General features: G+C 49.7%; 3 protein-coding genes across 10 annotated transcripts in view; all 3 read left to right on the top strand.

Annotated features, from left to right (window-relative positions):
• The window catches only part of LOC308572648 (uncharacterized protein), a 152,819-nt gene that overhangs the window by 12,179 nt on the left and 125,083 nt on the right, over positions 1 to 15,557 (top strand). The window contains exons 1-3 of one of the 8 annotated variants that reach the window (XM_081168895.1): positions 13,599 to 13,823; positions 14,825 to 15,307; positions 15,476 to 15,557. The exons of 2 other annotated variants lie outside the window; for them this stretch is intronic. In XM_081168895.1, the coding sequence (XP_081025021.1) occupies positions 14,906 to 15,307; positions 15,476 to 15,557 (484 nt within the window). In that variant the 5' untranslated portion in view covers positions 13,599 to 13,823; positions 14,825 to 14,905. Of the gene's footprint in view, positions 1 to 692; positions 1,339 to 1,521; positions 1,604 to 6,242; positions 6,375 to 13,598; positions 13,824 to 14,824; positions 15,308 to 15,475 lie in introns of those variants that run through there. 5 more of the 8 variants (XM_081168883.1, XM_081168885.1, XM_081168896.1 and 2 more) reach the window with 5 other exon arrangements.
• Positions 6,221 to 15,557, top strand: part of LOC308572661 (uncharacterized protein) — a 73,454-nt gene continuing 64,117 nt past the window's right edge. The window contains exon 1 of the mRNA XM_081168935.1: positions 6,221 to 6,236. The gene's annotated coding sequence lies outside the window, so the exon portion shown is untranslated. The remainder of the gene's footprint in view (positions 6,237 to 15,557) is intronic.
• On the top strand, positions 7,774 to 10,327 carry LOC308572672 (uncharacterized protein). Its single transcript, XM_081168952.1, has 2 exons — positions 7,774 to 7,900; positions 9,124 to 10,327. Exons 1-2 carry the CDS (start codon positions 7,888 to 7,890, stop codon positions 9,957 to 9,959), a joined length of 849 nt encoding a protein of 282 aa, XP_081025078.1. The 5' UTR covers positions 7,774 to 7,887; the 3' UTR covers positions 9,960 to 10,327.

Below are 15,557 nucleotides of genomic sequence, written 5' to 3'. Positions count from 1 at the left end.
CCATGGCGCCTCCGGGAAGCCGGTGAGTCTCTGCATTGGGGAGAAGAGGGGGGGTGTCCCTGGGATGCAAGGGGGAGCGGGGGGACCCCCAAGTCAAGGGGCAGAGGCTCCTGCCCCCCTTTCTTCTGGGAGGGAAGAAAAGGGCCTGCAAAGAAGCCCCCTTCGGACCGAGGAATCCAGACGTTGTTGTGGGAAACAAAGATTTGTACGCTGTTGTAAAAATAGATGCAAAATAAAAAAGGAGAGCGTGAGCCATGCAATCAATTGAGACTTTGGGAAGAGGGGAGAGGGCAAAGAAAAGAAAGCGCTTCTTCCTGCGGGGCAGAAACAAGACTGCGGAACTCCCTGCCCCAGGAGGCCAGGCTGGGACCAGGGCAGGGAGGAGGAGGAGGAGGAGAGGCTCCTGGTGGCTTCATCCTCGAGGGCTGAGCTCTTGTCTCCCCAGAGATGCTTCTGAATCGCAGTTGCTGGAAGGGGGCGCAAGGGGGGGAGGGGCTTTTGTGCCCCAGTCCTGCTGGGGGGCTTCCCATTCAGGCCCCTGTGAGAATCATAGGAACATGGAATCGTAGAGCTGGAAGGGAGCCTGAGGGTCATCTTGTTCAATGCAGGGAGGAGGAGAAGCTCCTCGTGCCCATCAGGCTGATTCAACTCACAGAAACCGCTTCCATTGCCTCCACTTTTGGCCTGGCAAGAGGATTTCTTCTTCTCCTTCCTCCTTCCTTTTTTTCTTACAGAAAGCTCAGAGTCTGGCGTGTGGTGCAGTCCAGCCCTGGTTCCTAGCAAGACTCATCCACACTTGCTCAGGGGACCTTTTTCTTCTGCTGACCGTGTGCCAATTTCATAACAGAACAACATATTTCCTTTGCAGTATTTAGCAGCACCTCTAAATCAGACAGGCAGAACTTGGTCAAAGAAAAAGGGGATTCCCTCCTAAAGATGGATGAGGAAGACTCAGATGGCCCTGGAGCAGGAAGAGGCCATGCTATGGAAACTGGGAGCAGTGGGGGATTCTGGGAAAGCTCCATGCAGAAGATCCTGGGAGAGGAGGACACCCTTCGCTCAGAGGCGCAGAGCCAGCAGTTCAGGCAGTTCTGCTTCCAGGAGGCTGAAGGACCCCGAGAGGTTTGCAGCCAACTCAACCACCTTTGCCACCAGTGGCTGAAGCCAGAAAGGCACACGAAAGCTGAGATGCTGGACCTGGTGATCTTGGAGCAGTTCCTGGCTGTCCTTCCAGCGGAGATGGAGAGCTGGGTGAGGGAATGCGGAGCGGAGACCAGTTCCCAGGCAGTGGCCCTGGCCGAAGGTTTCCTCCTGAGTCAGGCGGAGGAGAGGAAGCAGGTGAGAGAGACTTTCCTCTGGATGCTCCCAAGGGGCTCCAAACAGGAGGGAGAAGATCAATAAATCCCATCCTTTTTGGAAAGTATCAAAGGCGCTATATTGGACATCCCTAAAGATTTTGCCTCTGCCATTCCTTTTCTAATAGTTCTCATTATTTGTTTTGAATCCTTGTTTCTTTTTCAGGAAAATGATCTGTTTGCAGAAATGGTTCCTGATTCCTCTGAGGCAGAGAGGACTTTGTTAGACACCAGAGAGAGGCCGTTGGGTAAGGAGGAAGGAGTTTTTCCTCTGTGTGGTCACATTTTGGTGATTCTCAAAATAATCTGCTGGTTCATTCAATATTTTGGGGATGACACTTGGGGCCAAGAGGCCAATGGAGATCAGATATATTGCAGCATAACTAAAATATGAAATGGGAACAAATTTCACACCCCTGAGAGAAGCATCGTGCACTCCTTTCTCCCCACTTCCCTTTGTCTCTCGCAGGTGAAAGAAGGATGCCGGCAAGACCTCCTCCTCCCCCATCTCTTCCTCCTGGTGGAGGGGAAGCAGCGGCTGAGGAACCGGATCAGGTAGGGGGAAGGAGCCTGGGGGGAAAGGGGCTGGGGGGGGGAGACAGGGCGTTTCTGGGGACAAATGAATCCCCTCTTGCTCTCTGTCAAAGCTGCCCTTAACAAAGGCTGAAAATGCCATTAATGAAGGTTTTTGTGCTGAGGATAAAGAGTAACCCCTTCACCTTAACTCTGAATGTCACTAGTATTATTCATTATAAATTGTCTTTGGGACATCTGGGGAGTCTTTCCATCCCAGAACAACACACAGGGAGAGGAGAGAGGGATTCTTCCATTTGGCAAACAGACAAATTGATCTGAATAAAACAACGTGGAGTTCATTAAAATAAGCACCAATAATCAGAATGTGCGGCAGACCAATCCGATTAGAACAACCCAGGCAGGAAGCAAAAGAGCAACGTGCAGGAAATAATCTTTATGCTGCCTAAGAGAAGGATATTTTTCTTTCAGGGTTCAGTTTCTTTTGAAGATGTCGCTGTTCATTTCACGGCTGAGGAGTGGGCGTTGCTGGATCCTGCCCAGAGAGCTCTGCATAAGGAAGTCATGGAGGAGACTTGTAGGACCATGATCTCTCTGGGTAAAGTTCCCTCTTGGGTCATCATATCTGCTTTGGAATTCAATAGATATTTCTCTGGGACAAACCTCCCATATTTGGATGGATCCCAACGTTGCCACCTAGAGCAATTGGGATTCTCACACCCCCACAGCTCACCTGACATGGAGGGCTGGGGACTGTTTTGTCTGTGAATATTGTTCCTTGCCTTCTGTCTTTTTCCACAGGGATCAGGATGTGGATAGGCTTTCTGAGTGTCTAAGGAAGTGGACGTCGCTTAATCTTTTGAAATCACCAATAGTTAGTTTAGAGCTTTTTGATCTATTTTCCAAACCCATTTAGAATTCTGTCATTACACAGCGATTTAATTCTCCCCTGGACGCTAGGTAATTGGTAGACAGAGAATCCAATTCATATTCAAATAGAGTTCTGACCTTGCAGATGGAGTTGGTTCCATGACTGAGCCAAAGAAATTTCACCCCTGAAAAGAACAGGCTTTTTGAATCTGAATTTCCCATAAATATGTCAGTGAAGGTCAGTCAGGCAGTGAACTCTGCAGTAAGACTTCCCATCTAACACCCTTCAGATCTTCCTTTATCACAAATGTTCATGAGCATTATTCAAAAAATGGGAACTCCATTTCTTTCTTAGGCTCTGGTCTGTTCCTCTCTTCATTGCAGGTGGTGATGAATTAGAAATTAAGAACAAGGGACAACAGGACAAAATCCAAACAGTGGAGAAGCCACATCCAGATTTGGAACATGGAGAGAACTTCAGTCAGGGCTCCCATGCCACTTCCTATCAAGTAAATCCTATTGGGAAGAAACCCTTTCAGTGTTTGGAATGTGGAAAGAGCTTCAATCACAGCTCACATCTCAAACACCATCAAAGAATTCATTCAGGGGAGAAACCATATCAGTGTTTGCAATGTGAAAAGTTCTTTACTACAAGCAGATACTTACGTCGACATCAGGGGATTCACAGTGGGGAGAAACCATATCAGTGCTTGGAATGTGGGAAGAGCTTCTCCAGGAAGGACAATCTCACTTCCCATCAGAGAAATCATACAGGGGAGAAACCATATCAGTGCCTCAAATGTGAGAAGTGCTTTACTACAAGAATAGACTTTGATCAACATAAGAGAATTCACAGTGGGGAGAAACCATGTAAGTGCTTGGAATGTGGGAAGAGCTTCAGTCGGAAGAATAGTCTTACTTCCCATCAAAGAATTCATACAGGGGAGAAGCCCTATCAGTGTTTGGAGTGTGGAAAGAGCTTCACTCGGAAAAATAGTCTTACGTCCCATCAAAGAATTCATACAGGGGAGAAGCCATATCAGTGCTTGGAATGCACAAAGTATTTTGCTTCAACAAAAAAGTTATGGCAACATAAGAGAATTCACACTGGGGAGAAACCATTTCAATGCCAAGAGTGTGGAAAGAGATTCACCTTCAAGGAAAATCTCACTTCCCATCAAAAAATTCATACAGGGAAGAAACCATTTCAGTGCTTGGAATGTGGTAAGAGCTTCATTTGGAATAATAGTCTTACTTCCCATCAAAGAATTCATACAGGGGAGAAACCATTTCAATGCCAAGAGTGCAGAAAGAGATTCACATTCAAGCAAAATCTCACTTCCCATCAAAGAATTCACACAGGGAGAAACCATATCAGTGCTTGGAATGTGGAAAGAGCTGGAAGGAAATCTCACTTCCCATGAAAGAACTCACAGCAGGGGAAATCCTGGAATTATAGAATAGTAGCTTTGGGAGGAATCTTGAGGGTCATCTAGTCTGACCAATGCAATGCATCTTCTTGATGTTTAGTCAGAATCTCCTTTCTTGTTCTGTTCTTGTGGGGTCACATGGTTCTTCACCTCCTTTTCAATCATGAGAATAACTGAGAGTTAGGTTAGGCTCCCCAAGGTCTCCCAGTGAGCTTCGAGGTCAAGTAGGGATTTGAACCCAGGTCTCCCAGGGTCTTGTTGAATACTCTAGGGAATATACTACACTGGCTCTCCCATGAGACTCTTAGAAATTGTTCATGCATTTGTGTCTGCTTAAAATTTGGGTGCCATATTCTGGTGTTTGTATTTAAAGCTGTGTATTCCTCTAGCAAAGTCATTTATGTAATAAAAGTAAGTCAAGTTCAGTATTATAATAGGTTTAAGGCAATGTCATCTGGGGGAGGGGCTGTTGATTGGCTGAGAGTTTGGAAGGGTGTTTAAGAAAGTACAACATAACCATCAGGCCTTTGGCTAATGAGACTTTATCATTTTCAGCGTCTTTGTGGGAGACGGAAATATTGGTGTGTTTCATTTTTGTTTTTATTATGTAACTGGTGTTTTTATTTTGAATGTTAATGCTGCGTAATGCCCTGATATCTTCCAATGAAGGCAGTATACGAATTTTAATAAATGAAAAATAAGGTCATAAATCATAAAGGAAAATATAAAAATACTCTGGGGTAGCAGCTGGAATGAAGGGGCTGTTTGGTGAAAGACCCAGACAAGACCCAGCTCACAGCTCTGCCCCTTGAGTCCTCTGGGAAGGGCCCCCATAGCTCAGGGCCTGGGGACACCTGCTTGGCATGCAGAAGGGCCCTGGCCGCGTCTCTGAGAAGGAATGAGAGCATCCCTTGCGGAAAGAGACCTCCTGCCAATGGGCCTCCCCAAGGAGGCTGGGCTGCAGCTCCCATCATCCCTCACCATGGACCCCGCGGGCTGGGGCTGATGGGAGTTGTAGTCCAGCCACCCCTGGAGGTTTGCCAAGGGCGGTGCAGACGGCGTGGAGCTGCTGGGGTTAGAAGGGCTGGAGCAGGACACCTGCTTGGCATGCAGAAGGGACCAGGCTCCATCTCCCCTGCAAGCATCTCAAGGAACATGCCCCGTCTTGAATCCTGGAGGGTCACGGCTGCCAGTCAGGGCTGGGAACCTGGAGCAGCTGGAGGGACCCCAGGATCTCTCCTGGCAGAAGGCACCAACTTCTTCCTGTCCCCCTTCCGAGGAGGCAGCAGCACCCGGGGGTCTTCTGGGGAGCAGGTGCATTCACCCTGCTGGGGGTGGGCATGCAGAGGGGGCCCCTGTCGCCTGGGGACCATGACCCCATTAAAGCCTGTGGAGGCCCCCGGCCGTTGAAATCTCTGGGTCCCCTCGCAAATGATCTCCGAACCCCTTTCTGATTTTACCAACCAGCAATTGCAATAAACCCAATCAATATTCTGTTGATCCGTTGTCGTGGGGCCCCTAGGAGGCGCAGGGCCCAGAGTCTGGTGCCAGCTCTGCCTGCTTGGCCCTCCTGCCCTGCTGGGGCGACTCCTCAGAGGAGAGGGCAGGGCTGAAGGCAGCATCCTCTGGGCTGGGAGAGGAGTTGGAGCCCCCGGTGTCTCCCAGCCCCACCCTCTTTGCCCCCATCTCCAGGGTCTCCCAGTTCTTGCCCCCCATTTCTTGGGTGGGGGGAGACCGACGGGATGACCCTGGGGGTCCCCCAACCCCCCGATGGGGTTTCCTCCTTCCAGCTGCCCCTCCTGCTGCTGTTTCCAAGGGAGGGAGCAGCTCAGCTCGCCAGCCCAGAGGGGCCCCCAAATCCTCCTGCTTTGGAGAGGGAGAGAAGGGGTGCACGGCAGGCCAAGGGTTAAGAGGAGCTGAGCTGCCTTCCTAGAGAGGACAGGAAAAGAAGGGGAAGCAGGCCGGTCCTCCCGCGCCCAAGCCCCTCCCTCCGCAGCGCCTGCCTTCCTCGAGAGGAAGGGATCTGCCCGCTCTCTTCCGGGATCTGGTGAGCCTCCTCTCCCTTCCCCAGAGGGTGCATTGGGGGTCTTCCAAATCCATGCAGCGTGGGACCCCCAAGTGAGGGAGCAGAGGGTCCTGGCCCCTTCTTTTCTGCAAAACAGAGTAGGAGGCGAGTTCGCCGCAGGTATGAAACTGTGTTCCTTATTGTGCCAACTCCCTGGGGCACCCACAAAATTCCGCATGAAGGAGCCAGACAAGGTGAGGTACAGGTGGGTAAAGGACTCCTGGACGGTTAGGTCCAGTCGAATTCAACTTTGAGGTGTGGCTCTCATCGCTGATTTCAGCCTGAGTGAGCCGGCGTTTGACCAGTCAGGATTCAGGGTCAGGTGGCCAGCAGAACTAGACTGCTTCTGGTGCAACAGGACACTGATGAGTGCCAGAGCGCATGGAAACGCCATTTCCCTTCCTGCTGCAGTGGTACCTATTTATCTACTCACTTTCAACCCTGCTAGGTTGGCAGGAGCTGGGACGGAGCAATGGGAGCTCAGCCTGTCTCCCAGATTCGAACCTCCAACCTTACAATCAGCAAGCTCAAGAGGCTCTGTGGTTTAGACTACAGCGCCACCTCATCCACGACAGCCCAACACCCCCCCAAATCAGAGGGCACTCAGCAAATGAGACTTTCATAGAATCACAGAATTGTAGAGTGGGAAGGGACCCTGGCAGTCATCTAGTCCACCTCCCTACATTACAAGAATCTCCACTAAAGCATCCATGACGCTTTTAAAATCTCCATGGAAGGAGAGTCCACCAGCCTTTGGAGGGAGGCTGTTCCATTGTTGAACATCCCTTACCCTCAGAGACTTAGACAGAAGCTCCTTGAAGCCACGAGCCAATTCCCCTCCTGTCAGGTTCCTCTTTCCCCATCTCAACCATTCCTCATACGGCTTGGCTTCCAGACCCTTGATCATCTTGGCTACCCTCCTCTGCACATGTTCCAGCTGGTCAACATCCTTCCTAAATTGTTGTCCATGTGTGGCTAAAGTATTCCATGTGTGGTCTGACCAAGCAGTATGGAATGCTGCTATTACTTCCCTGAATCCGGACACTAGACTGGCTTCCCACTTACCTTTGTCTCTTGCAGGTGATATAAGGTTGCTGGCAAGACCTTCTCATCCATCTTTTCTTGGTGGCAGAGGGGAAGCAGGGACTGTGGAACCAGCTCAGGTAGGAGAAGGCGGCCTTGTGGGGAAAGAGGCGGAGGGGTGGGGCAGGCAGGGTTCCTCTGGAGTCCCAGGAATTTCTAGCCTCTTCCTCTTGGCTTCTGTCAAAACTGCCCCTTGAAGTTGTTTTTAGGGCATTGGGTGAGTCCTCCACCTACACAGAACAATGCACAGAACAAAACACAAAATAAAATAATTCCATTAAGACGTTAAAAGAAGCATCCATACTTAGAATGTATGGGAAACAAAACAATCCCATTAAAACAGCACAGCATGAACAGGCAGGAAACAGCAAAACAATTTGTGGTAATATAATCTTTATACTGCCTATGAGGAGGACCTTTCTCTTTTTCTTCTTAGAGTTCACTGAGCTTTGAAGGCGTCATTGTTCGATTCCTGGGTGAGGAGTGGGCGTTGCTGGATCCTGACCGGAGAGCTCTGCATACGGAAGTCATAAAGGAGAATTGTGGGATCATGGCCGCTCTTGGTAAGGCTCCCTGTTGGATCTTAATATCTTTTTTGAAATTCCGTACTAATCTGTCTATGTGAGAAACATCCCAGATTTTGATGGTTCTGAACAGCGCCACCTACAGCATCTGGGATTCTCACACCTCACAGCTCACCTTGAATGGAGGGTTATCCAGCTGTATTGCAAGACGATACCCAGCTATTCCTCGTTCTGCTAGGTGGTGTTTTCAAGTTCGTTCATTTTCCTTTGCATCCAGAAACTCCAATTCTTATTCTCACTCACTATCAAGAAAATTGTTCCTCTGGTCCAGTACAATGAGTGTTCCTTATTAGGATAATAATCTAAAATTCTTTATTTATTATATGTTCATTAATTTGTACCCAATCCCATCTCCTGTTGGGCATGATGTCCCACCTTAATTTAGGAAGAAAAGTCCTTCCAATTACTCTCCTTTCCCCCCCAGATGAGTCACTAGCTGCTTGGTGGCTCCCCACCCCCCCCCGAGTTTACTTCAGCTTGAACGAAAGATCCTTTTTCTCCCAGCTCTCTCTCTCTGCCATCACAGAATGCTTCTTACTGTTTCAGTCCATGGCTCCTCCATTCCTCTGCTCCAGAAAAATAGTTAAGAAACAGCCTCGTTAGAGGGCTTTGTGTTTTTCTTTTCTTTTTCTTCTTCAACATCTTCTGTTTATCCAATTTACTTTCTTTTCCTACTTATCCACTCTGCTTTATTTTTATTTAGTTTGACTTTCATTGTATTCTATGCTGATATCCCCTGAAAACAGAGCATGCGAGGTTCACCCCAGTTCATCTCCCTGTCTTCAAAGACAGAGTGTGATACTGGTGTCTTTGCCCTGGCTATCATAAATCATCACATAAGAATCTCTGCTGGCAGAGCGGCAACAGCCAAGAACTAGCCAGCCTCCCCCACCTTGGAAGTCACCGCTTCTGTCCCTTTTGCTTCACCAAAGAGATGAGTGGCATTAGAGATGCAACAGATTCCATAATTGGACCAAACAAAATCCATCCCAAAATCCATGCCAGAAAAGAGCCAGGCTTTTGGAATCTCAGCTTCCCATAAAGATGTCCCTGAATGCCAGTCAACCAATTCAATGAACCCTAAAGTGAGTCCTCTCATCTATCTGCCTTCTGTTCTTCTTCTCTTACAAGCGTTAATAAGCGTTGCTCAATAATTGCGGGCTCCATTTCTTGCTGAGCCTCTATTCATCTCTTTATTGCAGGTGGTGATGAACTGGAAATGGAGAACAAGGGAGACCATGATGAAATTGACACAGAGGAGAAACCATATAAAAATTTGGAGTGTGCGAAGAGCTTCAGTCAAAGCTCCCATTCAACTTCCCATCAGAAGAATCCCATTGGGAAGAAACCTTATCAGTGCTTGGAGTGTGGAAAGAGCTTTGGTTGGAGGGCTCATCTCACTGTCCATGAAAGAATTCACACAGGAGAGAAACCATATCAGTGCTTGGAATGTGGCAAGAGCTTCAATCAGCAGGCCAATCTCACTACCCATCAGAGAATTCACACAGGGGAGAAACCTTACCAGTGCTTGGAATGTGGAAAGAGCTTCAAGGAAAGGGCCAAGCTCACTTCCCATCAAGTAATTCACACAGGGGAGAATCCTTATCATTGCTTGGAATGTGGAAAGAGCTTCAACTGGAAATATAATCTCATTTCCCATCAAAGAACCCATACAGGGGAGAAACCGTTTCAGTGCTTGGAGTGTGGAATGAGATTCAGTCACAAGGGAAGTCTCACTTCCCATGAAAGAACTCATACCTGGGAGAGTCCACATAAATGCTTGGAATGTGGAAGGAGTTTCAGTCAGGACTCCCATCTCATTTCCCATCAAATAATTCATACAATGGAGAGACCATATAAATGCTTGGAATGTGGAGAGTGTTTTAGTCAGGAGTCCTTTCTCACTTCCCATCAAAGAACTCACAGCGGGGAGAATCACAGTCTCCCAGAATCATTGAATTGTTGCATTGGATTGGATGGTGAGAGTCATCTTCTCCAAGCCCCTGCAATGCAGAATATTCAACAAAAGAATTCATGACAGATGGCCGCCCAACCTTTGCTTGAAAACCTTCCAATTCAGGAGTGTCCCACACCACCTGAACTACTTTCTTTCACAGTCAAACAGTTCTTGCTGCTAGAAAGTTCTTCCTGATGTTTAGTCAGAATCTCCTTCCTTCTATCTGAAATCCATTGGTTTGGGTCCTCCTTCCACCAGAGTAGGAGAGACCAAGTTTGCTCCATCTTCCATGGCACGGCCCTTCGCATATTGAAAGATGTGAAGCAGTGCCTGGTCCCCCAGTGAGCATTATGGCTAAGGAGGGACTTGAACCCAGGACTGCTAAGTCGTATTCTGACACTCTAACCACTATACCACACTAGCTCTGCCAGGCGACTCTTGGAAATTGTGCATGCAAGTGTTCTGGTGCTTGTATTTAACGTGTACACATTGGCTCAAAATAATAATAGTACATTTAAATTACTGTTAGCTAAGGAGGCAGATTCGAATCCCCGTGACAGGGTGAGTTCCCGTTGCTCGGTCCCAGCTCCTGCCAACCTAGCAGTTCGAAAGCACCCTTAAGTGCAAGTAGATAAATAGGTACCGCTTTATAGCGGGAAGGTAAACGGCGTTTCCGTGCGCTGCTCTGGTTTGCCAGAAGCCGCTTAGTCCTGCTGGCCACATGACCCGGAAGCTGTACACCGGCTCTCTCGGCCAATAAAGCGAGATGAGCACCGCAAGCCCAGAGTCAGTCACGACTGGACCTAATGGTCAGGGGTCCAGAGGCAGAAAGGGTGAGTTTGGGGTGCTGCAGCTGAGAATTGGGAAGCACGCTTGTGTAACAACAACAACAACATCAAAACCAGAGCTTTGCTTAATTAAACCCATGTCCTTTCTAATTAAATCTATGTCCTTGCAAATGTGTTTGTGGGAAGGGGTTATTCTTTCTTTTATTGCATATTTTGTGTTTTTACTTTGCATCTTTATGTTGCGAAACACACTGAGATCTTCGGATGAAAGACGTCATACAAATGTAATAAACTAAATAAATAAACAAACAAACAAATAAATAAATAGCAAAGTAGTAATAAGCAATAAATAAAACATTAAATACACAACCACACTGAAGAATAGCCACATAAATCAGAGAAGATCTAAAATAAAGATAGAAAAACCTGTAGCAACAACAAACCTGCTAAGCCCAAGAGTTTGTTTAGCAGCCCCAGCTTTTGTAGCTGGAGTCAGTCTGGACTTTCCTAGGCTGCATGGGAAAAGGCCTGCAAGGCAGGAGAAGGTCTTAGAGGAACGGCTAAGGGAGCTGGGCATGTTTAGCCTGGAGAAGAGGAGGTTAAGGGGTGATATGATAGCCATGTTCAAAGATATAAAAGGATGTCACATAGAGGAGGGAGAAAGGTTGTTTTCTGCTGCTCCAGAGAAGCAGACACGGAGCAATGGATCCAAACTACAAGAAAGAAGATTCCACCTAAACATTAGGAAGAACTTCCTGACAGTAAGAGCTGTTTGACAGTGGAATTTGCTGCCAAGGAGTGTGGTGGAGTCTCCGACTTTGGAGGTCTTTAAGCAGAGGCTTGACAACCATATGTCAGGAGTGCTCTGATGGTGTTTCCTGCTTGGCAGGGGGCTGGACTCGATGGCCCTTGTGGTCTCTTCCAAATCTATGATTCTATGACTCACAGCCAGGATGGTCTCTGTCTTCTTCCACAGTTTCAGGCCGATGGAGAAAGCCTGCAAGGAAACAGTTGGAGGTTGAACTCAGTACTAGAGGAAAAGCCTTGTAATACCCATTGTTACAGTAGTAATAAAATGACAAAAGAAAGAAAAGAAAAAACCGGAAGACATGAAACCATACACTTATTAGTGCATTTTTGGTCTTTGTTGGGACCCGCCCAGAGTAGCTGGGGAAACCCAGCCAGATGTGTGGGGTACAAATAATAAATTATTATTATTATTCAAAAAGTAAAAACCAGGACACCCCAAAAGCTGTTGAGCATTTTTTAGGAAGACCCCAACATTGTTGTGCTTTTTTTAGGACCCCCCCCCATTTTATGACAATGCCAAGATCCAGGAAAATCTGGACTTATGGCAGCCCTAACCTATCTACACCAAGTTATCTTGAAATTAGTGTTTGTTTTTAATAAATCAGTTGTACTCCACCTCACACCTCATTCTTCACTAGGTTGGGGGTGAAGTGTTCAGGTCAGAGTTCTGGGGTGGCAGTGGGAATAAGGGGGGGGTTGGTGAAAGGCCCATCTGTGCCCCCTGAATGCAGAGGGAAGGTGGAGCAGGAGGGGGTGGGCGCAACATGGGGAGAGAAACAACCTCCGTGTGGTACTTTCTGAAGCGTTTATCAAAGTGCTCCATAAAAACAAACTTTTAAAACATTCCTATAAGGTAGACCAGTAACATAGGAACACCTTTCCTTAAACTTCAGTTGCTAAAATGAGCTGTTAAAATGACCCCCCCCGACTCAGCCCCTCTTCCCCTCTCCTTCTTCTGGCCCCCGAGATTCTCCTCAGGCCAGAGCCACTTCTCCCTCGGACTCAGCCCCTCTTCCCCTCTCCTTCTTCTGGCCCCCGAGATTCTCCTCAGGCCAGAGCCACTTCTCCCTCAGACTCAGCCCCTCTTCCCCTCTCCTTCTTCTGGCCCCCGAGATTCTCCTCAGGCCAGAGCCACTTCTCCCTCGGACTCAGCCCCTCTTCCCCTCTCCTTCTTCTGGCCCCCGAGATTCTCCTCAGGCCAGAGCCACTTCTCCCTCAGACTCAGCCCCTCTTCCCCTCTCCTTCTTCTGGCCCCCGAGATTCTCCTCAGGCCAGAGCCACTTCTCCCTCAGACTCAGCCCCTCTTCCCCTCTCCTCCTTCTGGCCCCCGAGATTCTCCTCAGGCCAGAGCCACTTCTCCCTCAGACTCAGCCCCTCTTCCCCTCTCCTTCTTCTGGCCCCCGAGATTCTCCTCAGGCCAGAGCCACTTCTCCCTCAGACTCAGCCCCTCTTCCCCTCTCCTTCTTCTGGCCCCCGAGATTCTCCTCAGGCCAGAGCCACTTCTCCCCCCGACTCAGCCCCTCTTCCCCTCTCCTTCTTCTGGCCCCCGAGATTCTCCTCAGGCCAGAGCCACTTCTCCCTCAGACTCAGCCCCTCTTCCCCTCTCCTTCTTCTGGCCCCCGAGATTCTCCTCAGGCCAGAGCCACTTCTCCCTCCAACTCAGCCCCTCTCCTTCTTCTGGCCCCCGAGATTCTCCTCAGGCCAGAGCCACTTCTCCCTCAGACTCAGCCCCTCTTCCTCTCTCCTTCTTCTGGCCCCCGAGATTCTCCTCAGGCCAGAGCCACTTCTCCCTCAGACTCAGCCCCTCTTCCCCTCTCCTTCTTCTGGCCCCCGAGATTCTCCTCAGGCCAGAGCCCCTTCTCCCTCAGCTCCAGCCTCCAAACTCCCTCCGAAAAGGCGCCTCTCCTCTTCCCGCCCAAAGGCCTGGCTCCGCCCCCGCCTCTCTGGGGAGCCAATCAGAGAGAGAGGTTCCCGCCCCCTCCAGCTCCGCTCTCCATCTCTCCCTCTCCCCCTCCGGCCCCCTTAGTCTTGCCCCCTTTCTGGAGCTGCCTTGCAAGTGGGGCTGCTCTGAGGGGGGCTGAGCTCTCCCTGCTGGGCAGAAGGAAGGGGCAAGGAAAAGAGAAGAAGAGAGAAAGGAGGAAACGGCTCGTCAAATGCTGCCGCGAGACTTGTTCCAACGAGATGTCCTCTGGTTCTTTCAGCCGGGTGAAGAGGCACTGAGCTGGATTCCTAGAGAGGACCAGAAATGCAGGCGGGGGCGGGTCCTCCAGAGCCCAAGCCCCGCCCCCCAGCCCCTTCCTGTCAGAGGAGGCAGCTGTTCTCTCCTCGGAGGCGCCTCCTGCGTCGAGTGAGTCTCCCTCTCTTCTCGCTTAGGGGGGGAAGGGGAGGGGGAAGGGGGACCCCCCCCAAATCAGGGAGCAGAGGGTCCAGGGGGGGGTGGGGAGGGAGCCACCAGAGTCCTCTAGGCCAAACAGGAGCAGTGCAGGAATCTCCCCTCCAATGCTGGCCAGACCCATGGCTGCTGCCTTTGGGAGCCCAGGGGGGGAAATGCCATGAGGGAAGCCAGCCCGTAACTTGCTCCCTGCTTTCCATCGATTTCCGAGTCATCTTCAAGCGCAGCTCCACATGGAGGGCATGGCAAATATCCCCCCCAGAAGCAGAGCATGGAGTCCCCTGGCCACAAAGGGACTGAGGCTGGCACACGAGTGGGATGTTGAAGCGGACACTCAAGGGATCCAGAAGTACCCCATGCAGATGTGGGGGTTCGGCTGTGTCACATTCTTAATTACACAGCCACCTTCCTGAATTCCCAGGGCAAATTCCCGGATTAAAACACAACCTTGAAAACAGTTGCAATCACAGAAAGAAGGTAGGTCCTACTTTACCTGCTTTTGAGTTCTGTCCTTTGGCCTCACCCACTTGGCCCTCAGGGCGTTTCCCAGATGAGGATCTGGCCCTAAGAACAAGGAAAAAAGGACCCCATCTCAGTAGTTTGTCTTGAGGAGGTGGGAACTCCTCGCTATAGCCTGGTTTCCACGTTACACTTGGTATGAATGACTCACTTGTCACTCACTGTTCTGACTTTATTCCTTGACTGCAAACACGGAAAGGCAGGATCAACCAGGCTGATTCATTTCACAGAAATCCCTTCACTTTCCTGCACATCTGGGACGGTCACTTTCCTTCTCCTTTCTCTTCTTAAGCAAAGCTCAAAGTCCGGCCAGTGCTGCAGCCCAGCCTTGGTTCCTAGCGAGACTCATCCTCGCTTGCTCAGAGAACATTTTTCCCCTCTTCTCCATGTTGTGATTTTATAACAGAACAATGGTTTTTCTTTGTTGGATTTTCTAGCGCCTCTAATTTGGACGACCAGAACTTGGCAGAGGGCCAAGGGGATCCTTCCTGTCTCTTGGAGGCTTCCTTTGAACACACATGGATGAGCAAGACTCAGCTGGTCCTGAAGCAGGAAGAGGCCCGGCCATGGAAACGGGGAGCAGTGCAGGATTCTGGGAAGGCTCTGGGCAGAAGATCCTGGGAGAGGAGGACACCCTCCGCTCAGAGGTGCAGAGCCAGCAGTTCAGCTGGGACCGTTACCAGGAGGCCAAAGGACCCCGTGAGGTTTGCAGCCGACTCCACCACCTTTGCCACCAGTGGCTGAAGCCAGAAAGGCACACGAAAGCTGAGATGCTGGACCTGGTGATCTTGGAGCAGTTCCTGGCTGTCCTTCCGCCGGAGATGGAGAGCTGGGTGAGGGACTGTGGAGCAGAGACCAGTTCCCAGGCAGTGGCCCTGGCCGAAGGTTTCCTCCTGAGTCAGGCGGAGGAGAGGAAGCAGGTGAGAGAGACTTTCCTCTGGATGCTCCCAAGGGGCTCCAAGGAGGGAGAAGATCCCTAAATCTTATCCTTTTTTGGAAGGCTACCAGATGCTGCTAAATTTTTTGTCTCTGTCATTCCTATTCTGATTCTTTTCCCCGTCTGTTTTAAATCCTTGTTGCTGTTTCAGGGAAATGTTCCGTTTGCTGAATTGTGTCCTGATTCCTCTGAAGTAGAGAAGTCTCTGTTGGACACCAGAGATAAGCCACTGG

Source organism: Podarcis bocagei (genome assembly GCF_964188305.1).
Source record: "Podarcis bocagei genome assembly, chromosome: 13".
In the NCBI taxonomy this organism is placed as follows: domain Eukaryota; kingdom Metazoa; phylum Chordata; class Lepidosauria; order Squamata; family Lacertidae; genus Podarcis; species Podarcis bocagei.
The sequence above is the reverse complement of the archived record's forward strand: the minus strand, read 5'-3'. Positions and strand labels throughout refer to the sequence as shown.